This window comes from Aptenodytes forsteri, unplaced genomic scaffold, assembly GCF_000699145.1.
Source record: "Aptenodytes forsteri isolate BGI_AS27 unplaced genomic scaffold, ASM69914v1 Scaffold137, whole genome shotgun sequence".
NCBI lineage: Eukaryota > Metazoa > Chordata > Aves > Sphenisciformes > Spheniscidae > Aptenodytes > Aptenodytes forsteri.
The window spans coordinates 5,379,996-5,407,908 of record NW_008796221.1 but is presented as its reverse complement, the minus strand read 5'-3'; the positions used below and the strand labels follow the sequence as shown (position 1 = coordinate 5,407,908).

General features: G+C 39.6%; 1 protein-coding gene across 1 annotated transcript in view; it reads right to left on the bottom strand.

Annotated features, from left to right (window-relative positions):
- RELN (reelin) overlaps positions 1 to 27,913 on the bottom strand; it is a 309,109-nt gene that overhangs the window by 98,507 nt on the left and 182,689 nt on the right. The window contains exons 12-20 of the mRNA XM_009289098.2: positions 20,282 to 20,427; positions 15,845 to 15,996; positions 12,709 to 12,821; positions 10,338 to 10,546; positions 8,112 to 8,240; positions 6,852 to 6,961; positions 3,782 to 3,848; positions 2,613 to 2,846; positions 1,585 to 1,746 (exon numbers count right to left, since the gene is read on the bottom strand). Coding sequence (XP_009287373.1) covers positions 1,585 to 1,746; positions 2,613 to 2,846; positions 3,782 to 3,848; positions 6,852 to 6,961; positions 8,112 to 8,240; positions 10,338 to 10,546; positions 12,709 to 12,821; positions 15,845 to 15,996; positions 20,282 to 20,427 — 1,322 coding nt within the window. The remainder of the gene's footprint in view (positions 1 to 1,584; positions 1,747 to 2,612; positions 2,847 to 3,781; positions 3,849 to 6,851; positions 6,962 to 8,111; positions 8,241 to 10,337; positions 10,547 to 12,708; positions 12,822 to 15,844; positions 15,997 to 20,281; positions 20,428 to 27,913) is intronic.

The window sequence follows — 27,913 nt, the reverse complement described above, 5'->3', positions numbered from 1 at the left end:
GTTATAAAAATTTCATAGTGCTATATATTAAAAACCTTTAGGGAAATATATTTCTACAGCTGTAATCTTGAATCTAAGAATTAGAAACAGGGCCATATAAAATATATATGTGACTATAATAAAGGATGGAAAAGAAAATTTTGAAGAAGGCTTATGAGCATTCCAGTTCGTAGGATCTTGCCTTTGGAAACATTCACAACTTCAGAAATTAAAGTCCACATGCAGTATACTTCTACCAAATACAGCTATTCCTCTCAGATCTTTGAGTATTTCTTGTAGTGCCCAGGAAATATATTTAATGTTACAAGTTTTTTTTTCCCATTAGGATATTCTTAAAAACCTTTTGTATATTGTAATTTTGTATTGAATTATTAACAAGATGAGGAAACTTAGGTTTTTTTAAGTGAGCTGATCTGAGCTCAACATATATAAATAATGAAAGTTATACGTAGCTAAAGTGATTTGCAGACTTATCTATAGTCCCACCCCTGGGGTTGACTCAGGCATTATCCTGGAATTGGATGGAGGGGTAGAGAAGAGGACACAGGGCAAAGCCACCCTTGGGCTGGACCAAAGAATGGACCATCTGGGACAGGACCTGCGATGCCACCGTCGGCGCTGCCCCTTGTGTGCCCCCTCGCAGAGCATCTCCTTTCATCAGGATTTATTGGTTCTGCTGCAGCACCCCGTGAAGGTGGATGCTTCCAGGTTTGAGTGGGTTTGCACAGAGCCAGCCCAGACTGGTCTTGGCTTGCGGTACAGGTGTGCTCATGGAGACTCCTGATTTTGCATGTGCTTTATTAAAATTGGTGGATGGTCTCACAAATGTAACAGTAAGTAATACCTTCTTTTCTAAATACATCAGATAGATACATTCCTCTCTAATCTGACACCAAACACAGGTGCTGCTAGATGAGATGAGCTCTTTGTTCAGCTTCTTCATGATTTGCACAGTTTCCAGGTGTGGTCACTGGCAGGACCTCCCAGGGCACCGAGTCCAGCCCACAGGCACAAAGTCGTGTAATCCCCTTCATAACAGGAGCAGGCGCAATTTCCCTGCTGACCTGGAGAGACCCTCACAGTCAGATTTTGTCTCAGCTGTCCTGCACTGCTTGCAAACCCCTAATTGGACTCGATGATCTTAGAGGTCTTTTCCAACCTCAATGATTCTATGATATGGTGTAGTGAAGGTATCTATGGCTTCAAAGCTACAAATAATTTATGTTAATTTATCTTTACAAGTGGCTGCTTCCATGGGAAAAGACATGCCCCTATTTCCCACAAGTACATTTCTTCCTGCTCATCCCGCACTGCCTCGGCTTGTTCTGTCACATCACCTGAGACTCAGATGCCATTAAATCCATGTGTTCAGTTTTATAGAAGCAGACAAAAATGGGAAGTTCCCAGAACAGCTGCAAAATTTTAAGGAAAAGTGGTAACTTTCAGTGTGCAGTAAAAGACCTTCACTCCACTCACTCCCGCACCATGTGGGCAGATGTACTTATTCTCCACATTGCAGTGTTAACTCCACTACCAGTGTTAACTACGTGTAGATAACACTCCTCGTAATATTTCTGCATATACCTTGGCTCGTGGTAGTTGAGATAAGAATAGTGTTCCAGTAGTTTCCAGGTAATCCCGTTGTCGTAGGAGTAGTGCAACAGCACTCCTTCCCCGGGCTGGTCAGGGGCTTTGCAGGTACTCAGCACTGACTTGCTGCCCAGGCGTAGTGTGAACTGCAGGAACCTGGATCAGAATTACACAAATATTTATAGGGTACCATATCATAGTGGTGGGGTTTTTTTTTTTCCTAACCAGGTTGTTTTCAGATCTTCTCAATCTAGACAAATTTTGATAAATATCAGTTATGCAGTTTTGTACGCGCAATTTGTTTTTACTGTCAAGTAATGCAATGTGACATATATAGGTAAAAAATGCCAATCATTACAGCATTTAATTATTTATTAGGCACTGAAGGGGAGGGAGAGGTAGTGAATGGATCTAATCAGCTGCCACAAGCTGTCAAATAAACACAACCTTCAAATATTTATAGGGTACCCTATGCATAGTGGTGGGTTTTTTTTTTTCCTAACCAGGTTGTTTTCAGATCTTCTCAATCTAGACAAATTTTGATAAATATCAGTTATGCAGTTTTGTACGCGCAATTTGTTTTTACTGTCAAGTAATGCAATGTGACATATATAGGTAAAAAATGCCAATCATTACAGCATTTAATTATTTATTAGGCACTGAAGGGGAGGGAGAGGTAGTGAATGGATCTAATCAGCTGCCACAAGCTGTCAAATAAACACAACCTTATAAATAATTAATTAGCACTTGGCTTTGACACTCAGGTTTGATATTAACATTGCATATTTTCCATCTGAGCTGTACAATAACCCCTCCAGTCTGTTTTGGCCTCTGTTGTTTACAAAGCAGGAGGAAAAAAGGCAAGGCTATGAAATCATCATTAAAATATGGAACTAGGAGTTCTGGAAAAAACCTTTTCCTCTTGCTAACACAATTGGCTTAATAATAATACACAAGGTTGTAGCTGGAAGGGGAGGGGTTCCCAATTTCTTTGCCTCACATTACTGCTCTCGCCCTCTCACCTGGACTGGGAGCTGTCAAGGAAGGAGGTGATAAGCTGGCGCCTCCCATCTTTGTTGAAGACCAGGGCCTTGCCGCTGGCCAGGACCCCGCAGCCGAAGCTGACGTCAGCCCCCCGGATGGAGTAAAAATTGTGGTAGGAGGAGAGGCGGGAGCTGGCGAAGCTCTCCGAGATGAACACAGGGAAGGTCTGCGATGCCATCTCACACGCTGGCCCTGAAAAGCCGGGGTCACACCTGTGGGTGAGGAAGATTGAACAGCGTAATTAATGACCCATCTTCTCCTGTGGTTGGCTGGCAAACCAACACAGTGGCTGCCGTCGTTCATGAACCGAAGATGCCTACAAAGTCCTTCTCAAACCTAAGGACCAAGAACCTCTTTAAGCTTTATTTAGGTATTGCATAGCAATTGCACTTTCTTTTAGCTAGTACTTACTTTTCCAGTTTTAAAAAATCGTAGTTATGAATACCCCACCAATCTACACACAACACACAATACAGAAATATTTTTATTCGTTTTTGGAACAAAAGTACTGCTGACGTAATTTACAGTTGTTCATATGTACAATGATTAATTTGCTTTTATCTGTCGCATGTCAGATGTGATTATAAGAAATTGACTAACAGAACATAACGCCCTGTGGGTCACGCTCTTGTTAATACCTAAAAATAGTTACACAAATATTTTGAATGTGCTTACTGATTTTGAGTAAGTACCTTTACTTTTTAGGCTGGAACACTTTTAACAAGCCAGACTTTCAGAAAAAGTGGAGTGCTGACCTTCTGTCCTTGAGGTCTGTTAGGCTATGGGATATTAGAACTATGAAAATTGTGATTCTTTCCCAATACAAAAGTGATACAGTCACAAATCACCTGTAAAACCAGTATAAAGCATGCATCACTGACGTTTCAGTGTGCTCTGTAGCACATTTTAAGGTGAACTGGAAATTAGACTCTCTCCCAAAAGAAAATTATAGAAAAAAAATTAAATGTGCTTCTGTTTAGAAAGATTGACTTTTAGCTCTTCAATGAGCTTTATGCATTCTGGGGCCTATGCTAGTTTTATATTTAGTCATCTCAAAAAGCAAGGGCTGAAATAAAAATCACTTCAACTTTCAGATCAAGTGAACTATGTGACAGAAATTGAATACAAGTACTGAATTATAACTTACTTGCAGCCGTTTCTAGTACACTGTCCTCGCCCTGAGCAGAATTTGAGGCAAGATGGACCAATATAAACTGCAGAGAAAAGAAATCAGTTAAATGAAGAGTTATGTTATGCAATAAACAGAATATAACGAATACAAGAAAGTATACAGAGCTGATCATACAGTTATTGTATTTATCTTAATCCTGCTAGCTGGAAGAGGTCTACAAAAGGATAAAATGTGTTTGGTTGTATCCTTCTGTAGAACTGAGTAATGGAATTTTGCTCTGTGTCAAGGATAGCCAGGGATAATTTATTATTTTAATGGGTAATGTCTATCTGTGGCTTGAGACACTACTGATGTTTTAATTAATGTATCTGATTTTTCTAAGGCTGTGAATGAGATCAGATGATTTGCTATGCATTGGCCATTTTCTTGCCTTCCCTTTTCTTCATCTTATTTCAGAGTTGTAATCCAATATATATATTAGTACATTCCAATAGCCGTCTTGTAGATTTTTAAAATGTATCGCTGCTTCTCTCACTGAAATCCACATACTTAACTTCACTGGACTTATTGGAATTAGAATCTGCCCTGATATGTCTTAAGTAACTATTAAATATCATACACTTTCACTGATTCTTTCAAATGGAATAAAACTCCAAATCATATGCACTCAAAAATACTCCAGACTTGTTTTACTCTTTTACTTCATCTTCCTCCAATGACTCCTAATCGACAGTGCTGATATTTTGTGAAAAATATGAAGGATGGAAAGATGAGCAAATCTCAGTATAATCTACATCTCATTGCACTACTATAAACAAAAGCATTAATCTGGGTATAGACCAAATGCATTAACCTGGGTGTAGTCCAAAGTGATAACTTGTGGACAATGTTCTTTCAATACAATAGGATAAACAGGCCTTAACCATGAATAGTGTCAGCTTTTCTGTTGAAGAATGCCTATTACTTGGAGTCATCCACTTGCACTGTGACTTTTGGAATGTCATCCAAATAGCCACCAATTTGAAATCATCTGTAACAAGCAGTACTTATTCCCTCTCTTAGTTTTATGATGTTGCCCATCATAGCAGTGTGTCAGTACTCCCTGGCAGACGCACTCTAAATCCCTGTTAGCTACCCCCTGTAACTAACTCCCCATCAGACTTCATGTGATTTCTAGATTTTCTCACTTTTCAGGGTGCAAAAATTCTGTTCTGTCTGTTTGATTTATTTGTCTCTCTTTTAAGGTCTTTTTGAGGGGGTGGTAAAAGTAGAAGGGTTAAAGATGTAATGATGTCGTTCAAAATGAAAAAAGCTTTATGAAAATTGGCGGTTTTCCAGCGTTTCTAAAAGATGGCCAGCTTCCAGATTTCATTTAAAACTTAATTCACATAAGAAACAGTTGTGAAGCTAAAAGTCAGAGTGCTGAATCCTTGAAAATCTTCCTCTCTTCAAGAATTTGAGTGGCTTGCCAATATTTATAAGTCTTTCCCTACAATACCGAAGTGCAAAGCTTCAGTTCCACTAGTATCTAACAAAGGAGGCATGCAAAACCTCATAAACATGTTCATCTTTAAGACTTGATTCCCATGTCACGGTTCTACACCTCAAACAAATTTCAGAGTAGGCAGTTTTTAGGCAGATGGTTGTTAAAATTGCTTTTGAGATCGTACAGAGTGGAACATGCAGCATCCTCTGATGAAATTGTATTTAGTTGTACAAGGAAAGGTAGTGCAGATATAGGAATTGTCCATTAATTTTCAAAATCTTGTTGTTTTGTTCTGTTGTAAAGAATTTGGATCCTTGCATTGATTTTATCTTGCTCTTATTTCTGTGAACTTCTGTAAGCATCTCCAACACTTACAGTCTGCATTTTGTTAGGTAGCAACTCTTCTTTGCAGATACTCACAGACATCTTCTTATGTATATATATCTAAATTTTCCCTTCATTTTACTTTCTTTCTGATGTAAATCATCATCTCTAAAGACAAGCATGAATACTCTATCCAGAATGTCAAGACGATGCTACTTCTCATTAATGTGATTAAGAGAACAATTTTCATTACTTTTTGTGAAAAACTTTCATTTGTAGCATTATATTATCAAAGGAGCTTCAAGAATTTTCTTTTCAAAACTAGGCAGTAATCTATTTTAAGAATTTTGCAAAATGTAACTATTTACCATTCCCAGGCTCCATATCAAACCTTACTAGGAATCACTACAAAATTTCACAGGCTATTGAACATCACCATAAATCTTTAAATAACATACTTCACAAATCTAACACAACAAATTCTGGATGTAGTTTACTTAGTCCCAAAACATCTAAGGCTAATGAGCAAAGTTAAAAATTTTGCACCTTCCCATAGTTAGCCCTTTCAATCATACTTATTTCTACATTTCATACCATGTATCTATTTTGCCCTGTGTTCCTAAATATTTTTTCTGTGCTTTAAAGTATTTCCTTTCAAGACAGGCCCTGGTTATCCTCCACACTAAGTTTTATAATTATATGAGTCAATATAAGCTCCTCCCAGTTCTTCATAGCCATTTAAAGAACGGGAGGTGAAAAATAATTTCCTAAAAGAAGAATACTTCCTTGAAACAGATGGTACTTTCTCCCTGAAGATGTTGTAAACAATGTAAAAGTTTTGTCAGTGTTTGGTAGCAGCATTGCTTTATGAAGGTCTTCTATGTCCAGAAGGAAAAATATGTCCCAGATGCTGTAACTGTTGCTTAGGCTGGCGCAGTACATGTCCTTAATAGCACAGTGTAGTACCTATTTATGTAATTAGGACTAAGCAGTCAGGGGAAAAGTTATATTAAGCCCTTGCCACCAATATCTTTTCCTGGAAAGCATTCAATTAAAAGAAAAAAAAAAGGATAATCTACTAGGCCATTGTCTTTTCAAATGACAGAATTCCCCTCTAGCTTCAAAATGCACTTGTCACCAAGTGCAGATATGAAGAAAAGGAATTTAACAAACGGAAAATCCTTTGACCTGTGATTCTGGAAAATACCTTTACTTGGAGCAGCATATAAAAATTTACTCTTCTGATGTATCATGATCATGGATAAGAATACTAACTATTATCGATTGCCCACATATTTCCAAGGATTGGTCCTGTTTGTCTCCATCGAATCCTGGTGTCACTTGTTAACGCCGCATTGGGAAGGGGAATAGTTATTCGGTTCCACCTGAAATACATATGACACAAATACTAACATTTTACACTGAAAATTGTTAGGCAACTGTATGTTTTGCAGATGTATTTACTTATACTGGAAGCTTTGTGAGAATTTTTAATTCTAAAATCTGCTCAAATTAAGCAGTGAAGTTACTGCAGCTTTTGAAAATATAAATGAATAAAAAAGAACATGGCCCATGATATTTTTATACAATATCTGAATGTTAATTATTCCATTATAAAACCCAGCCCTTTTTTTCCCTGTATGAATGCATGAAGTCAGCAACGATCTTAACCTGCTTCACTATAGCAACGCCTCCATCACAGTGAATATCCCTAAATTGCATACTGCATTAGACCTTTCAGTATGACTGAGCTCTGTTTGGTGGAAACCCTTGGGGGTAAGAAGAGGGGCACAGAGGATTTTGCCTGCTGTGGTCTGGGCCATCATTCTCATGTCATCCACAGTGGCTACACTTCCCACACACACCGGGGGTAAAGGTTCCTATGAAAATGAACAGAAATGAGGGTCACCAGATCATAGCAATGCTTCAACTACACTCTCTTCTCATGGTCATACCTGCTGCTCTGAAGTGTCTGTGGAAGTTGGGATACAGAGGGATACAGAGTCATGGGATTTGCACTATGCAACAAGATGTCACAGTTCATTTTATGGTCAGAACAGTACCGAAAATAAAGAGAAGGGTTGTTACAAGAAAGTGACACTAACAACCATCTCCATCTGCAGAAGTACAGAGGATGTGCTTCATTGTAACCCAGTATTGGGATTCCAAGTGAGTAAAGGTGTCTGAGGATATAAATATGGCTTTGACTGATGTTTCCTCTGACTAAGAAGAAAACTTTTGTGGCTTTGACAAGGTATAACTTTTCTTTTAATTACCAGCATGCTGTCCACAGGTTTTTTTTTGTAATTTATCTTTAGCATCAGAAAAAAGATATTATACCACAGAAGCAGCCCCATGTATTTCAAATTTCATTACTGGGCAGCCAGGGAGACCAAAACACTCCTTCCTTGCTGTCCTCAGCTAGTAAAAAATGAAAGATGAGATGGGGTTGCATGCTTTGCTGCTTTCTTCTGTCACCTATAATTCACTTCTCTAATCTTGCATCTCAGTTAGCTTTGCAGAGAACACTCTCACCCGCTGTAATTTTCAGAGGCATAGACGGTGCTGTGGGGGAGGTGAGGCCCAGCACATATCTCAGGCAAACACTCAGTGTGGAGCAGGGACCAAGAGCGACCATGGTTGGTTGAAAACTCCAAGCTGACGCTGATAACATAGTGAAGGAAAGAAAGGAGAAAGACATTGTGAGCCTACCTGGCATAGATATGAAAGTAGAAGTACCAACACTGAGAAACCACCAAATCTGCTATTCCTAATAACTGATGTTGAAACGTGAAATCATTTTAAACAGAGTTTGAATACAAAAAATCCTGAAAATACAAACATGAAACAAATCTGAGTGTTTTAAAACAAAAGGGTATCCTATAGACTGAGGATTGTCTAAACACCTAGTCCTTTTTTGGCCACCATCTAGCTAGTGTTTTTATGCTGCTGCTGTTAAATGAGCTGATGTTACTCTTAAATTTCACCTGGAAATGGTTTCAAAAATAATGAGGAGAAAACTTGGATTCATCAGAGCTAGACAGCGTCATGTGAGCACGGGACACTTATAACCACCAGCTGCTAACCATTACATCTTCAGAACATAGTAAAAGACCACTAGTTATTCATGCACTGGCTGGCTCTTCCCTTCCATTGCTGACAAATATTAACTTCATTGGACTCCTCAGTCATCTGCCTCCTCAATCCATTGTGCCTAAAGGGAGATCAGAAAAGCACTATGGAACAGTGAAAACGGCCAGCTGCCATTGAGGACTGCAGAGGGTGGAGGGGACCTGGGGAAGGGCACTCTTCAGAGAGCCCCCGTAGCAGGCAGAGCCCCCGGGACCATGGGAGCCTCTGCGCTGCCCAGCCATAGTGGTCTTTGGAGGCTTCCTCCCACCTCACAGAGCCTGGAGCAATCAGTGGTGAATTTTGTGAGTCATAGGGACATAACCCTATGCAAAACCTCTAGATTTGCCAGGAAAAAGGCTGCTGTTCTCTGATTTCATTGACTAGCAGTAAACCAAACCATCTATGCACAGATAGTGACATTAGAGAACTGGAAACTCCATGAGACTATCCACTGAGTCTATGACAATGAGTTATTAAATGCATTCTCCCCAAAATTCATTAACAAGTTCAGTTTTCAAAAAGTTTTCAAACCAGTCTCACATGTACATAAGGAAAGAGGGACAACGGACAGTTTGGTTTTGGATCCCCTATTTGAAGAAGGATGTTAAGAAACTGGAGAGGTGGAGCAGAGGATGACCAAGATGTCCATGGCCTCGAGCACCGAGCTAGGAGGGGCTGGGGAGTCGGCTTGCTCAGCCTGGTGAGGAGAGGTGAGCTACAGCAGCCTGTGATGGTGCAGAGGACACTCACAAGGAAGGCAGAGCCAGACTCTCCTCAGTACTGGCAGGCACAGTAGAAAGGGCAATGGCTGTAAAGACATGGCTTCAGCATTTTGGACTGGACAGTAGGAAACACCTTTTCACTTGAGCAGGTCACCCAGAGAGGTAGCACAATGCCCATCTGTGGAAGTTTTCAAGTCATGGATAGGCAAAGCTGTGGCTGACCTGACCTGTGCTGGTAATGATCCCACCTGCAGCAGCAGGTTTCACTAGATGACCTGTGAAAGTCCCTTCCAACCAACATTTCTAATATTCTACAAAACATGGAGCAGCAAATGACTTCCTGCTTTCCCTTTCCCTCCCCCTTAACTCCATAGAAAAAATAATGTTGAACGTCCCAATAAGTGAAGCCAGCAGAAGAGTTCTGTGTTCAGTGTACAGGCAGTGAGGTCCTCGTACTGATGGTTGTCAAGATCAGGGCCATTTATCACCAGTCTTACAAGTATTAGATACGCTTGTGGCATCAGTAATCTCTGGGAGGTCAGTAGGGCAGGTTTCTGCTGCTGCTTTTAATACTTTCCCCCTTACACAGTATTAAGAGGTAAATCTCATATCCATTAGAAACAAGCAAAAATCGCTCTGAAATCATGAACATTTTTCAGAATAATGGACTAAGAAAAGCAAGTTTTGACCTGGAAAGCTATTTAATAAACTCCTTATTGCAGATGAGGTATATAAACCTGGGCCTGTGGAGGTCAGGAGAAACATTAGCTTTTGAGCAGCTTATATTTGTCATTGTTAATTGGCTTTGTTCTTTCTGAGAAAAAAAAATCCAAATACTCATATAGATGCTATAAACCAAAATATGCTAGAAAGCTGATAATCAAAAGAGAAATCTCGTCTGTTGTACCTGTTACCAGGTTGATAAGTTCCACAACCCAAATTGATGGAAAATTGGATCATGTGTGTCACCGTGGAAGGGAGCACTGGAAGGACGTGGAAGTAATCCACAGCCCAGACATTCCTGTTGTGGCCTTGGTGACTCTTTTGCTTCAGGCAAAACTTGGTTGCCGGAGTCTGCAGGTCCGGACTAATGACAACAGAAACCAAAGATGGAACCTTTAAAAGAAATTAAATCAGGTTTAAATAAAACAAATAATATTTAAAAAGGCCACAAGGTACTATTCAAAATAGAAAAGCAACTCCAAATGTGCTGAACCAAACATGTACTTTTCTCTCTCCTTGCTTCATTTCTGTTAACTTTTTTTAGCCACCTTTTTCCACAGAGGATCCCAAATAAAACCATTTTTTACTATGTGCATAGCTATTAACACTCTGGATACCAGTGCTGCTTACCACCTTAGTGGGATCAGTTTGTTTGGTTGTAAAGACACTGTAGAAAAGACTGTACCTTCTGTGTTCTGAAAAATACTAGTTTATTTTGTCAGTGCTCAGTTGCTAATGGAAAACGATATTTGTCCTGCAGCCTTTCAGCTCAGAGAAGCAAACGCAGGGTAGTGGCATGTCTAGTCTGAATACGTGAGAATGGAGCAACAGCATGAGTTCACAGGCGTATGTATGTAGGGAGGATGTTATGTTGTGGAAATAAATGAAAGCACTGCTTTACAAAGCTTAGCCTTTGTCCTAAAGCAACGTAATTAGACCTTTATTATGTCAAAAGAGGATGTCAGCTTTCAAACTGCTTGTTTTAAAAAAAACCTCCACAATGAAGTCAGGGTAATTTCAGATCCTATCTCTCCCCGAGTTCCCCAATTAATTTTTTATTATTTTACAATTACAGTTTCCTTAGTTTTAAAAAAGTTCTACCCCATCTTTCACACAGAAACAGGCGTGGAGGGAAGCCACGCACAATGAAACAATGCAAGTGACTCAACCAAACCCAGACCAAACCCTACTGTAAACATTTGCTCTCTGAATGCTAGAGTTACAGTGAAAATGCACACAGACCTGTGCTTGAAATAGCTGCATCTTTACCACCAAATTTCCTACATACTGTATAAGCATACTGCATTTCAATCTCTAGTGCATCCACATATATATGTATTACGTATCAATTTTTGCTATCATTTTTACAACAGCAGAGTAAGGACACCTCAGGGCTGGGTTATTCAGGGTAGATGTGGTCTAAGTGCTTCCTTGCCCTAGACAGGAAGGATCCTGACAGCAAGCTCGAGGTCCTTATTGTCCTGCCTGGGTGGTAGATGTGGTTGGAAGGAAGCTGCACTAACGGCAGAGGAGAAGCTGCCTGTGCACACTGCCAGCAACCATATCCTATGATTGAGTTCATACCCGCATCACAGAGGGCACACAACTGTATTTAAAATGGAAATAAAAAGTGTAAAATGTGAAATTTCCTGCACCAGGCGCAGGAAAGACATCCAGGCATTTCCCAGTCACTCTTCCCCCAGCCACTGATCTCACCATGACTGACCCTCTCAGGACGTAGCTCCTGAGTATCAAACCGTGGCTAGCAGCTTGATATATGTATTACGTATCAATTTTTGCTATCATTTTTACAACAGCAGAGTAAGGACACCTCAGGGCTGGGTTATTCAGGGTAGATGTGGTCTAAGTGCTTCCTTGCCCTAGACAGGAAGGATCCTGACAGCAAGCTCGAGGTCCTTATTGTCCTGCCTGGGTGGTAGATGTGGTTGGAAGGAAGCTGCACTAACGGCAGAGGAGAAGCTGCCTGTGCACACTGCCAGCAACCATATCCTATGATTGAGTTCATACCCGCATCACAGAGGGCACACAACTGTATTTAAAATGGAAATAAAAAGTGTAAAATGTGAAATTTCCTGCACCAGGCGCAGGAAAGACATCCAGGCATTTCCCAGTCACTCTTCCCCCAGCCACTGATCTCACCATGACTGACCCTCTCAGGACGTAGCTCCTGAGTATCAAACCGTGGCTAGCAGGAGCTTGACTGGAGACAGGAGTAATTATTGCAAATAATTGTCAGGAGGCATTATCACCGAAGTTTTCAGCTGATGGCTGAAAATTTTTGCCCGTTGCCCACATGCCTGTTATCCTAGCACTAGCCAATGCCGCAGTCCTGCTCTGGGGTGGAGTAATCAGCAATAACTGCAGAGCTGTGTCACAAAGGCACCGTATCGTTGTGAGATCTGCATGTGATTTATGTGCTTGGGAAGGTCATGTTTGACTGCCCCTATGGAATGCGACATACAACATTGTTGTGACGGCTTAAAAATAGATTGATCTATCCATCCCATCCACCTACTTTGTTTAAGACGATTTACCTTGTAAGCAGCATAGGTCAAGGTATCAAGAGGTATGTGCTCCCTCCTGCCTTCAATCTTGGCATAAAGTATGACATCATTTTCATGGGATTCTCCAGAATCACAAGTTCCCCCTGTACAACACATATTTGAGGGAGAAAAAAATTAATTGAAGCCCCTGTTATTGGAAAGTGGAATCATATTATGCAGCTGTAATTACAAAAATAATTACAACCAGATGCTATTTAACTTAGGATATGAAACAAAAGAACACCAGCCCTAAGGACACAATGTATAAGAACTATTTGATCAGATACACCATGCTAGAGATCAAGGGGGTTGACAATTATGAAAACCTCAAGTAACTCTCTTAATCAGCTTATCAAAACAATTTTAATAGAAAATGCTGTGCCCAAAGCAATACTGCTATCTGTATACTTTAAATCCTATTTACAGAGAAATGCTCTGCTTTTTGAGTTCTCATCAGTAAACTGTTATTTAGTACTCACACTCCGTGCAGCCACACACATAGTATGTGAGGACCTCTTAAATACTCCTCAGCTGATAGTTTGGCAGCTGAGAATTTGCTCTTAGTAGGAAATGAGGAAGACTGCTGTGTACCTTTTTTGTTGCTGCTGCTTCTACTATCTACACCATATCCTAAAAGGGATGGATGGAGACTATTGTATCACACAAAACATGTGTGTCATGGTTGCCTCACTGGAATAGGGCAGCATTTGAAATATCTTTGTACTGGTAGAACCCAAAACACTTATTAACCTTCTCCGAGAGAGCAGACGTATTGGCAAATTTGAGCATTAAGCTCTGTATTATGGTTACGAGATGGATATCATCACACTAGTTTGGTGTTCTGGAAAAAAGTTTTTAAAACAAAGTATCTGTAATTGAAACAGGAAACATCATTTCCCTGTACACTATGGGTATTGCAGGTATTTGAAAAAAAAACCAAAACAAAACAGAAAAAAACAGGATGAGGAAGCTTCTTTGAAAAGTCTGTAAAGTAGAAAGGTTGCATATATGAAACACTTTCTCTGCTATTTTCACTACAGATGGCCAGTTCTTGGAATGGAATAAGCAAAGCAAAGTCCAGAGAGCTGGATAAGATGTGCATCTTTGATGTGTATTATACTGTAATAAGGAACATCCATGTGTCCTTTCAAATCCTCTGCTTGCCTGAATGTTTAAACTATTATTCATTTAATTTACAAGTACGTAGAGAATACCTTTTTTAAGTGTTATCCCACTATTCTCTGTGCCTGCATGTGCTGACAACTTCTCCCCTAAGTTCAGAAGGTTGAGCAAATTTCTTTCCTGTTTCTCTTGCAGGTGTTGTAATGCTTGGAAGAACTGGGAAAAAGCATCCTCTTTTTCCTGTGCTTTATTGGTAATTCATGTAACACAGAGGAGATGTGCGACAATTCAGGACAACAACATGAGGTCTTCCACTCACTAAATAAAGGGTCTTTTTTCTTGTTGATTCAGAAGGTTGCTTGTGGAGGTCACAAGTTTAGTCTCTGCTTCCTCCTTTATTATTCTATTATTCTCTACTTTTAAGCAAAACTCCTCACCTCCTCTAAACCTGGTGCTGAGAGAATAGCCTCATGCAATTTCCTTTATGTGCAAAATAAAAGTTCTGGAAAAACACTGTGAGGTACTGAGTGATAACCACCATGTTCATAGGGATTTTGGTCTGTTGCAACACCGAACTAATGCAGTTGCACTGACAACAACAGTGGGGAGGGGAAGTGGCAGGACAGGTTTGTTCTTGGCTGCCTTCTTAGCCCGGGTAAATTACTGAGGTTGCACTTTGTCCCAGCAGGGAAGGTCCGCAGATGATGCTAACACCACATCAGTGCTTTTCACTAGGGATGCCACATGTAGGCCATACGTCCTCCAAGACTGTAGCACACTATAGCACACTCTGTGTGAATCTCACCCTGGGCCAATACATTAGCAGAGGAAAATGTTTATGAATATAATAAGAGCTTTTGAGCAGAAACTATTCTGTGGGTTCAGCTAGGTAAGTCTGTCCCACCTCTGTGCTACTCCTATCTCATCCTTGGGTGCAACTCTGTTCACTCTGATGGATTAACACCAGGGTCCACATGGATATGACTGTGGGAGGATATGACAGGTACCTGTAAAATCCTCTACGGTGTGGTGAGGATGGCAAAGATATGACCATCTCTTCTAATATAAGAAGTAAGGGGCATCAAATGAAATTAGAAGGTACAAGACAAGATTCTTCTTCACGTGAAGAATTGTTTAACTATGGAGTGGCTGGAGGGTCTTGTGGGCACAACAGGCAGGTTCAGTTGATAAAAACTAGTACCAAAGATCATTTTAGACACTGTAGAGGGACCTGCCTGACCTACCTGCTACTCCAGAAGGCTGTGCCTCTCCCACAAACCCTCGATTATATCTAGTAGTCCTGTGCTGATATCTCAGATATGCTTGGACACCTCAAGTGGCAACAACAACCTGTGCTTTTGTAATGAATCTTGCCTGAGGACTGAATAAGAGTGAACCCAAACCTATGTGTGCACCAGGTGCTTAAGTTTCCTTTATATCAAGGGAGATCCAACCCACGCAGTCAGTGGAGCCCAGGGAGCTGCTCAGCTGGTCTAGCACAGATATCTCACGGTGAGCTGAATGGCTTTTTCCAGTAACAGTACTGGCCACATCTCCTCTAACTATAAAGGAAGTTTAGACACTGACCTTACATGGACACACCTTCACGTAACTTCTATATTAAGCTGTTTTAACCTGGAGCTACATGTTTATATCAGTCAAAAAAATGGCTGGATAAATCCATGGAAGAAACGCCCAAGGGCTACTGAACCCAGAATGCCCCATTTGGTTCAGAAAGATTTTCATCTGCAGGTCAGTGCTATCTGGGAGAATATTTCTGGGAGGCCTATTTATGTGTTCACCATGTTTGTACACCTGCGTGGGCATCCAGAAGGGTGGACTCTTGGTCTGACTGAGAGTGGTCAGTCTTACATCCTCATGGGTATCACAGTCACAAATCAGAGCTATCCTCTTCTGAGGAGTATTTAAAATAGTTCTATGCACACTGCGCAATTTAAATCTCACATGCTCCACATGTTGTATTACATTAAGAATATATACTCACCCATACTGAAATAAAATCTTAAGTTCCCATAACCTGTAGTGTCCATGTACGGAGTGCATATTTTTCTTTCACCATCTCTGAGAAATACCATAGCTGAGCCAGATTCTAGTGTCCCACCTTCAGTACCAATGACGGCTCCAAAAATATCCCACCTAGAGAGGTCAACAGTGGGCAGAGAATGTACAGAGGCACATTACTGATAAACTCATACAAAACATGTTCTAGGAGTTCATTTGTACATACAAAAGTAGCTGCTGCTACTCTTACAGAGGACAACAAAATGCAGTGTTTCAAATATGATTCCTATGACATTACTTACATATTCAATACTAGTTTTTAAACTGAGTTGACTCAAATAAAGCAAAGTAAATGTAAAAATTTTAAATAAATTGGCAGAAAAGCATGAATTACTAAAAAAATGAGGCTTTTAATGAATGCTATTACCAAATATTTAGTGTTGTGTTGTTCTATCATCTTCATTATTTTTCTGGCATAAAAATGTTTAAAATATAATTGCATTCTGTTTCATTTCATATAATCTAAGGTTTATAGATCAATGAAACTTGAAAAGCCACATATCCACCATATCTGTTATACAGTCAGTAAATATGTAGGTAATAGCTGAAAATGTTCTCTTTTCATCTTTTTAAGCATTTAACTAACATTTGTTTTTAACTAACACATGAACAGAGTTAGAAAAAAGACTGCTGTGTTTTTAATATGTGATGATACAATCCTTCTCAGTTTTTCTGTGCAACATTTTCTCTTATTTTTATTCAGTGATAATTAAAAGAGCTGTTGCAGAATTTTCAATTAAATATTTTTTATTGAAAATATGTTTTCATCATGAAAGCGTTGGTTTCTTCAAAACTCAATTAAAATATTTTGAAAGATTAGAAACTGTTAAAAACTTGTACATTATTTTGGTCTGATACATTATTATTCATGTTGAAATCTTAATTAATTCATAATAAAGCATTTTAAAAATGTAAGGCTGATAAAGCAATGGATAAAGCAATGACATTATTTAGAATCACTAAATCCTGATAATCCAGTCATTTAACTAGCTAGCATGATTCAGGATGAATGAGAAAACATTGACATTCGGAAACCTTTGTGTGAAGGCAGAGCCTTTTCCCGTCCACTTTCAGCAGAAACAACCTCTAGCAGCGATGTGCCATATGACAATTTCAAAAACTGTCATTTCAAGAACTTAATAGTCTATTTATCAGTTTAACCATTCCAACTATTTCAAAATGTATTTCTAGGATCTTCTTAAAAGCTGCCAGTTTCCCTATTGCCCTAAGCTGTGACAGACCAGCAATGTGCCTGTTTGGAAATCCTGCTTTAAAACTGTCAGTCGTTTACACAGGAATTAGCGAGCTTAGCATCACTGAAAAGCTTTTTTGATATAAATATGTTAATGGAAGCACAGTTTAACCTAACCCTAATTCTGAGGGAAGTATTTTAGTTATGCAGACTTTTTAAAAGTAATGTGCAATATAATCAACATACAATTTTGAAAATGGGTCTCTTGGGCTGAAGGCAAGTACTGAGTTAAACAGTTGTGTCTACTTTAACTTACACAACAAAATCTCACCATGCTCCATTGATCTTTTGTATGCTCTATTTAGCTCAGTTAAAACACTCTCTGTAGTGACCCACAAAACAACTCGGGGTCATGAATGATGCAGACCATGGATGTTTCCAGGTATCCTCTCCTTTTAGGCAGCATTAGAAATGAAAACCAGAAAGTTCTACAACGTTAAAAAACTGACATTTTTATAAAAATACATCGAAACACTGTCTGTAAGGACAAATGGAGAAGGAACCTGGGTGATGGCATGACAGAGATGTAGACATTCTTGATTAAACATTACATTTGGATTCATTTATCCCTCACATGACTTGAAATTATTCTTTACAAAACAGATGATAGAATGATATATGGATCTAAATTAGATCTGCTTGACACAGAGGTCCAAAGCTGCAATGCTAGAGAGGCCAGAGGCAGCCTGATGTGAAGATCTGTCCACTTTTAGGATCAGGCCCTAATTTATGCAATTAAGGAGAAACAGAATGACAGTGGGAGGACACGTGGTACTAACAGCAACCCCTATCCATGTAGCCTACTGCTTTAGGTGGGACATGCGAAAAATACCAGTCAACTGCTTATTAAAAACAATGATAAGCTCCTCTGCCCTCACTGTTGAACTCCTTCAGATATCTCACCTCTGAGAGCATTTGCCGCAGAGGAAGGTGGTGGTGACCCCCACATGTGAGCTTCCTTTTGCTCTCCCTTACGGGGGATGCTTTTGCCTTTGCTTTGAGAGCTGACAGGCTCCAGCTGATGTTACAAAGGGGAGCCTGAAAACTTCCCGCAAGCTCTGTCTCAGGTATAAAGTGTTTCTGTGACTATTTAAATACAGTAAAACAATATTTCAAATGTAGTTCAAATAACATTAAAAAACATTTCTCTAAGAAGGAAATAAGGAAGCTCATCTATTTGCAGTTGTGTACAATTCCCAAAGCAAAGCCCCACAGAAATGTGGAAAAGAGGGACAGTGGTGGTGACAATTTTATACAATGGGGACGTAGTCCATAACATCACCCAAGTTCAGTGTGTATTCACGGCTGCATGCAATTTAAACCTCCATTCTTATAGCAACAATTCAAAGAAGGAAGTTTCTGATACAGAATAAAATTTGAAAAGCAAAAAAATAAAAAAAAATTAAAAAAAAGGTTGTGAGAACTTGGGCTGGCTGCTTAGTGCCTTGGAAAACAAAGTTACCCCCTGCTAGGGCAGGCTGCCACACCACCAAGATTTTACATGCAGGAGGGGCAGATCAGGGCCCGGTTCCTGGAACTGCACACAGCACAGGAGTGCAAAATGCATCTGCTGGCTGCACCCTGCCTCACTCCCAGCTGGGAGCAGTAGCACCTGCAGATTGGAGTTAGACTTTGTGTGACAGTGAAAATGTAATATTCCTAATTCTGAAGAAATTGTGCATTTGCTAACCAGGGTATGGCATAAGCATTTTATTTCCATATTTCTACTTGCTGCAGTATTTGCTACTGTAATTGTTTTTTAAAAGTTTACTCGTTATCTAAGAAGGAGGTGTCCTGATTAGAACAGTTGATGATGAGGGGTCTGGCCTCCAGAGCAGAGGTAGGATCCAGCAGAGACAGGATCTACAGACAGGGCAGGTGTCCCTAGGTAACACTCCCATCCTGTTTTTTCAAGATGAAAAAGAGACTAAGAGAACATCTCAAATGTATCCCACATGGTCACCTAACACACAACACACATGTACTCATTTTCTTTCCTTTGTCCGAAACAGCACCCGCTATGCCATGGATTGATTATTCAGACTGGGACAGAGTTCACAGTGAATATTTTTTCTGTAAGCCCCAAATAAACCACATGTCCACAGGGCACATTAGCATGTATTTCTTAAAAGGTGCTCTTTACCTTCAGCACAGCATAGGCAGCATTTGAATCAGCTGCTAATGATCTGAAGCACTTTGTAGGTTAAAATCAACATTCAGTAGAGACCCATAAATTAACAATGTAGGTTTCTCATTGCCCTGGGGTTACAGCAACTAATGAATTGTTTTTTTTTTTTAATAAAAAAGAATCAAGACCGCATTGTTGGTTAATTTCTTTTTGTCAGAATTTATAGACTGAGGTATATAAAGTGGTACTTTACCAGGATAATTTTTTTTTTCAAAGCTCACTCATGTTCTGGTAAGAGTGGTAATTTTGCTGTCCTAGATAGTTTCTTTACTTTCTTTGCCCTTGCAGCAGTCCCTGCTGGATCTGGCTTTACAGGTACTCTTTGAATCCATATATATATTTAAAGTAAAAATAGTAAATTATCAGCCAGATCCTCAGCTCTGGGACGGCAGGCGTGGCCATGCTCTTGGTGCTGGAAGGTGAGAGCAGGCTGCTGCTTCAGCTGTCCCGCCTCTACCTCCTCCTCCTCTGGCACCTGCAGGCTTCTGCACAAGCAGGAGGTCTCTCATGGCAAAGCGTGGCTCACAGCAGAGATCCAGAGGGGGATGAATTTCTCAAGGAATTTGATTTCATATGGATATGAGTTTGTTAAGAACACTCAGGTGTGACAGAATGAAAAAACAGATCAACATCACGTGTTTCTTCAGAATGACTATATAACTTACAAGCACAACTTTTTAAATTAAAATCTTTGGTGACAGAATGGTCTGGAGACAGACTGCTCCTCCTGGGCTTTCCGGACTTGTTCCTTCCTAAATCTACAATCACTTGTTATTTACTGTATTGCTATTTATCCTAGTCAAAATCTTCCCTGACTACAGAGCAAAGACAAAATGCAATGCTCTGTTTATCCAGTTTCCTGATCCCTGGAGTGATGCTGCATGCCTGCGTAGGGCCCTGTGCAGGTGAGGGGCACTCACCCTTTAGGCTGGCTCTCAAACTCTTCTGCCCACTGCTCCTGGGCATCCTCCGTGGAGAGGTCTACGTCCCGGGTTGTGGCAAAATTGAACTCGCTGCCTTCTGTCCCATGGAAGTAGACGGAGTTTCCATCCGACTGGCAGCTATGCTGTGGACAAAAGGAAGTGACGTTACATCGGATTTGCAAGGGCAGTTGTTCTGCTCACACACCGTCAGAGCTCAGAGCGAGCTGTACGTTATCTAATGACTCACCGACACCTGAAACAAAATAAAAATAAAAAATGGATGGTGATCTTTTATCTTTCTTGGCCCATCTCCAATGATGATTGCATCCTAATCTCGTACCTGCTTCCCTACAAACGCACTTCAGACCGTTGTAAAAATGTGTTTGCATGGAAAAGATATGTACCATATCTTTGGATGTTTATTTCTATTTTAAAGTATTGCCATTATGTCTGGCACATACAACTGTGTGTACAAATAACTTTAGTAGTATATCAAATATTGCTATGGATATTTTGTCGACATAAGAGTTTCATGCTGTGAAACACATCAGATTTCCATGCCTGAATTTTTGCCAGCAGAGGTGTTTGCGTTTAAAATTGCTATGCATTGCCATACAGTAAACTTTGGGCCTGAAGTGTACGAGTGAAAAGGCTGTTTGCTATATTTAATTCAAATAGCATAACAAATAGCTCTATAGGCAACTAGCTCTTGTGATACAGCAGTCTAAGGGGTCCTGAGGCTGCCCTCACAGCCAATGTGTCTGCTTTTCCTATTGCATTTCTGTATATATCACCTCAGCAGCATCAAATGAAGCCACACGTCTGCCCCAATGTGCACCAACTACCACGACTCTTCAGACATATCAACCTGGAAGAAGCCGTCTGTGAGGAGCACATGGGGGTTACAGTACAGATTTTCTTCTCTCTCCCATCCTAATTTTGCCCTCTTGTGTGTCTGATAAAATGGTAAAAGTCTGCAAAATCTGGGTGGCTGAAGCAGATACTGTAAGCTTCTAAAGAAGATCTACCTGGCCCTAATGCAAACTGAGAACTTGGCATTTTATTGAATTGTTTGTATTAAAACAAATGCTGATAGAAGTAATAAATAGCTCAAAGACTTTTTTTGGGAAATCTTGGTTGCATTAAAAGTGAAAGCTGAAATAAGAAATGATTAATTAGAATAATTCTGCATTCTTACCACAGTTCAACATCTGAAAAAGAGATACAATAATGCCAAACTGTATTGACCTTTTCAGTATCGTCTATGCAGTGTCCTCCTGTCTCTGAACCCCTTCATAATGTGCCGAGGGAAAGTATGACAATCACCTCTTCTGCATTTAAAATGTCATGGTAGTGAAACAACTGCCCAGTACATCTTTGTCTATGGGATATAAGCAAAGGTGGCAAGAAATGAAAACTGCCCAGTACATCTTTGTCTATGGGATTTTATAAGCAAAGTACAAAATAACACATTTTGTCAGATTCTATAACTTTTCCTTCATTTATAAATCCAAAAAATGATATAATTGAAATTATTTTGTTGATTTTTTTAAGTATGGTTGCCAATAACTTAGCAATCAATTTATAGTTAGGAATGTAATTTGTGACTACGTTTCTAGAGGTGCCTACATATTGTTAGAAAAAAATCTGAGTACTTGAAGTCTGATTTTTGTATAGAGACTTTCTGGTCTATAGTTGAATGACAACAGCTCTATGTTTATTAACACTGACTAAATATCACTTAAAGAAATAAACACACTATAAAAATGTAAAGACTGTTTCAACTTCTAAAATAAACAAATTGCTGTTAAAGTGTTTTTCTTCCAAAGAAAGGTCAAAGCAATAGAAAGATTCTGAAGTGTTGATAATTTATCACAGAAATTAAATAGATTTTGTCACAAGTCTCCTTGCTCTGTTAATGCACCATACACACAGTGCACCATATATGCAGCTGCTGCCACTGAAAAGGCAGAATAATTTACACATAAAATATTTTATAACTTGCAGAAATTAATGAAACAGTTTTTTATTTTACTTCTCTTTGAAAAACACTGTTTGTACTCTGCAGTTATTTATAATTGACTGAGAAATGGTTTTTGTTCGCTGATTTTATCCTTCATGCTCACAGGTATTGCTAACATCAGAATTTTAAGAATAATTTGTTTATTTTGCTTCTTGCTTTTCAGAATTTTCTTCATTTGCTGAACAGAAATGAAGTGTCCTTTGTCTGTCAATGTCTGCCACAAAACTCCTATTATCTGCAGGCAGTCAAGTAAATACACTAAAAATAAGTATTCAGGCTAAAACTTAATTCAAATTTGTACGTAACCCTTCATCTCTTAGGAAACAAATAGACAAATAGATTCTACCGAGCTAGTTATTACAATTGCATACAAGCTTTGGAAAATCCTTTATAAGCCTTACTTATTTCTCAGGTGCTAAGTTATATGTAAGTATATACTTGATAGCGGGGTATGTAATTAGTAATCTCTTGCCTGATGAAAGCTACCTATTAAAATAAACACAAAACAGACACAACCCCATTATCATTTCATGCTTGTATGTCCTTCTGCTGTCTAACAGAATATTTACTGAAGTACATCTCATGGAGTTTCCATTTAGGTTGTCAAGATAAATAAGTGGGCAGTTTGGCAAAGGGGTGAATAAGTAATTATTTATACAGTGGCGTATGACAAACCCTTTATGAAAGCTCAGAAGCATCATTTGTTTCATTAGTTCTATAAAACTATCTTTATGCTTTTATACACAGCTACACAGTATGTATGAATATGTATTTTATGCATATTTTATGTGTTAGTGAACCACGCAACGTATGGCTCATGTTAGCTTTGAATCTCACGTGAAACAGCTACGTAGATGTTCAGTTCACACTGGGGTTTAGCTCCTTCTGTTATTCTACATACCTATGAAACCAGTCATAGAAGCTCATTACCTTTAAAGAGAGTAAGAAAGATGCTCAAAACACAGGTACGGCTTTTAAAGAAGTTCTGAGGGAGGGCCATCGTTTTCTGGTACATTTTTGCCCCAGTGCCACCATTTGGGACCCTAGACACATGCCTATGGGAGAAGCAGATGAGGACTAGCCCCATTTGCATGAGCCGTGCTGCCCCAGCAAGGGCCAGGGCTCCTCTGCTCATGATCTCATCCTCTCTCACCTGCCACATTTCCCTCACCCGTATAATCATCACCCCCAGTTCACATTTAGCTTCCTTTTTATTTTTTCATTTTTCCAAGCAGTCGCTGTCTGTCGCTGCTTTTACTGCTTTTTTTTTCATGCAGTGGGCTGCTGAGGGGTGAATAACCTCAAAGAGCACTCAGCCAAATTTTCCAGGAGCAAAAGAAGCTCCACAGGAGATGGTTCCTCACCAGCATCACCCCCAACTACCTTGTCAGTCTTGTTCTACATCCAGGAGGCTGCTGACTGTGTTGGATTATTTTGCGGTTTTCTAATAGGGCTTGAACAGATTAGAGACTGAATTGAAACCATCAGACTAATTTTCTCTTGGGTTCAACCCAGAATTTGAATCCAAGAAACGAAAAGCTGAAGTACAGTTTACATACTGTGTTGCCTCTTTCCCAAATTAAAGGCTTTACACTTGCAGTGGTAGTCTATATACTTCCAGTATTTAAGGACTGAATTTTACAGGTCTTTTTTTTTTTTTGTCATTCTAAATTGATAAAAAATGTGGAATGAACATGTACTGTGTTTTGAAACTAACTGGATTAAGTTCTCCCTAAACTGGAGATACTGCAGATGTCTCCATGTAGATGTAGAGTTCTCTCTTACGAATTCCAGATTAAATTTGTTCTCTGTTTCATCTTTATTTACACTTAAATGATTTATAAGATAAGGACAAATTAGCTTGCTGTGCAAATTTTGTAAATAAAAAGGCCAAATGACAGCAACTCGTAGGATATTTCTCTTCCATTTACCATAGAAGCATCAGCTGTAGGTCCAGAACTAAAGCAGAGTTTAATTTTATTTAAAGGGGATTGAAAGCATGTGGAACATTTAGTTTGTCCTTGCACAAATTACAACACTGAAAAGTTAACTAATTTGTGAGGAAAAATTAATTTAGAGAATAAATCCTTTGACAAGTCTGATAACCTTCATTAAACAAAGTTTTCTCCCAAATCACCTACATAATAGAACATAGGACACTTGCAGGCGCTTGAATGGAGCCACTTCACAACAGTAGCTATTTCCTATTGTTTGCAACTGGAGTGGGACTACCAGCCTGCCATAAGTAAACTGTTGTATTCCTAAATAAACAACCCCTGCCTGTTGCCAAACGGAAAGAAGCCAAGTTCTGTTCAGGGACTGTGGTCATCCCAAGGGGAAAAAAAACAGTTTAATTTAATCTGGCACTACCAATACTATTATTCACTAGCTGCAATTGTTAAGCTATTGCTTTGCATGAATAGGGCAAAATGAAAATTGGCTGGATGCATTCCCGTATCTCAGCATGCTTGGATTTGCTTTCAATCTAATCTTCACTTTGAATTTTCTGTGTTTCTAAAGTTTGTCTACTGGATAGTTATGGTATTACTGCTTTTTCCCTACTTTCAAGGCCCTGCATAGCTCATCCTCACCTGCCTCCACCATCTCCATATGCACCATCTCGTTGCTCACTTTTCCTTGACTGCCGATGCTTGCCACTACGTCTGCTGGTGAGATGACCTAACTTGCATGCCCTTGCCCATTCTGCTCACCACGCTTGGCAAATTCCCCACAAGATGATGTCCTTCAGACACTTCTTTAGTGCTTTCCTCAACAAGCCTTGTCACTGATTACACTGAAGAATGCACTGCTTACCAGGTTACCAGATAAGCACTCTCCCCTCTTGCAATATTTCCTTTTACTCTCACATCTCCCCAGCCCCAGCCCCTGTTCTATAATTGGATGGCAATTTCCTGGGACACAGGCTATCTTTTTAGTTTGCGCCTGAAGAGGCAGCAGTGGTACGTTCTTTGCTCAGGGCTCTTTGGTGCTACAATGGTACCACTACTACAAAAAATAATTTTCATGCTAAAATTGCTGTTATCTATGAATATTTCTAGTCTATGAGTACAGTTCTTAGCCACGTTGTCTATGAGAGCCAGCAAGTCTTATTAATCCAGGTGAGCTTTCTGTCATACATTATGAGGGCATTAGCTGATAACTTGAAGATACAGACTATGGGAGAGAGTAGTGCATGGTTTCAAAATCAAATTTTTGTCAACAGTTTGCCACTCTCTTTATCCTACTCTATACTCCTTACATTTTACATCTTCTACCTACAGCTTTCACCTTTTTTTGGTAGGCGCTTTTAGGAAAGCCTCTTGATAGTCTGAGGTGCAGAAGGGTTTCAATTAGGACTGCTCAAAACCATTGGTCAGCAAAAGCAGCAAAATCAGATTTGGTGAAACAGGTACTTTCCAACTGGACCTATTTATGTTTTCATAAATAAATACTGACCAACTTTCCATAGCATCTAAATGGCTTAAGGGCCCCAAGTAAGACCTGGGATCCTACATCAGGTAGCATGCTTGAACAATCTCCATATTTTTAAAGACTTGCATGAGAGCACCACGTAAGGAGACATCTGCTACCCTCAGCGTGACCTCTTGGCTGGGAGGGACCTCTGGAGGTCTCCCATTCACCCTGCCATGTGAAGTAGCACAAGTGTCAACCAGATCAGTCTATGCCACAGTTGCAGCTAAGGACACAGCCCTGAAGATTTTTGGAAGCTCAAAAGACAAAGATTGGTAATGTAAACAGAATCACTGAATTTCATCCAAACCAGCCTCTGTCCCAGTTGTTCAAGTCAAACTTGTGAATCAATAAATACCTCTTGGCTTTACAGTATGGGATTTCTTTACTTGGAGAACAGAACAGAGGGGAACTAAATGATACAACTGTGCCATTCGGAGAAGCATCAACAGGAAACACTAGTGTGAAATTCCTCAGTGTAACAGATTTTTGGCTGAGGTGCTGCATATCATCTTCCCGAGGTTCGTCCCCACACTTCCATGAAAATGTTGTTCACCTCTGTGCCTTTAAAGTATCCACAGTCATCTTTACCATCATTTAATTAGGTTTTTATCAGCGACGAACACTGATGCACCTCTTCATATTATCTCTCCTGGGCCTAATGGCCCTGATGATTCTTGCAGACAGCTGTAGCCTCACAATTTATTTTTTGGCGACATTTCTTGCATTGGAATGAATGCGTTGGGCATTTGGGCAGTGCCAGCTTGCAAAGGGCTGACGGCAGATGGAAAGAAATCTGCCCAGTATGCCTTCACCTCTACATGAGCAGAGGGCCATCAATTTCCCCCATTAAGGAGTTGTCACGCAGCCCACCCAGCTGGAGGAGCATCTCTGATAGCCAGGCTGGCTGGTGTATGCTATTCAAATACAAAACGTACTTTAAAAGGAAACGAAAATATCGTTTGTCGGCAAATTGAAAATGCATGGCTTTGACCGCAGCCAATTTTTTAATGACTGTAATATTTTAAGGGATTATTTTTGCCACTTCAGATTGCTCCTTAGAGAGGAGAGGTTTTTTTAATTAAAATCTAGGCAATGCAAACAGATGAGATATGAGAAGCAGAGGAACAAGAAAAAAGATGAAGAAAATTAATTAAAGCAGCATTGTCAATGGAGCCATAAATTAGATATTGTGTCTTTCTGGGAATGAGTCATGCAGATTTTAAAAATTTTTAGATTTTGATATGATAGCAGGTACAAGGATAGATTCAGTCTTGATAAAATCATACTCTGTATGCAATATCTTAGCCAGCAAAGGTATGATGACAGAATTTAGGAAAGATTCTAAATTCTAAATTCTCTGGATTTGGCTGTTAATGTTTCTGGCCTGAAGTCCCTTCTTTGACCAAAAGAAAAACCACAATGTGGTTAGAGTACTTTCCCATGAGATAAACAGGGCTTTAATCTTTCCCACATGCTACATTTTTACATCATTTAATGTAGGTTACAGAACGAAAACCTTGGCTGCGCAAGCAGGCCAGGTGCACAGAGGGTTATAGTGCACCTTCCCTTTCCAAAACAATGGGATGAAACTTGTCCTGTGACGTAGTAACAAACAGTTTATAAAGTATGTTTTCACTCATCATTTCCAATTATAGACTGTTATTCAAAGGCTAGTGCTCAAAACACTTTGCTTGTTTATGAGTGATACGTATGATTCATATGGTTCTTAATTTTCGAGGACATTTCATGATGTTTGCACAACACTGATCATTCTGGCGATGACCAATTTCCTTAATGATTCACTTAACTGGCATGAACTGAACTAATCCTCTGTGTTATTGGGAACTATTGATGTTTCTAGCACTCTGCAGTAAGCATGATTAAACCTCATCTGTTCTTCTGAAAGTAATGATGTGTATTTACACCACCGTAAAATTAGTGAGAATCATAGAATCATAGAATCATTAAGGTTGGAAGAGACCTCTAAGATCATCAAGTCCAACCATCAGCCCAACACCACCATGCCCACTAAACCATGTCCGTAAGCGCCTCATCTACACGTCTTTTAAATACTTCCAGGGATGGTGACTCAACCTCTTCCTTGGGCAGCCTGTTCCAATGTTTAACCACTC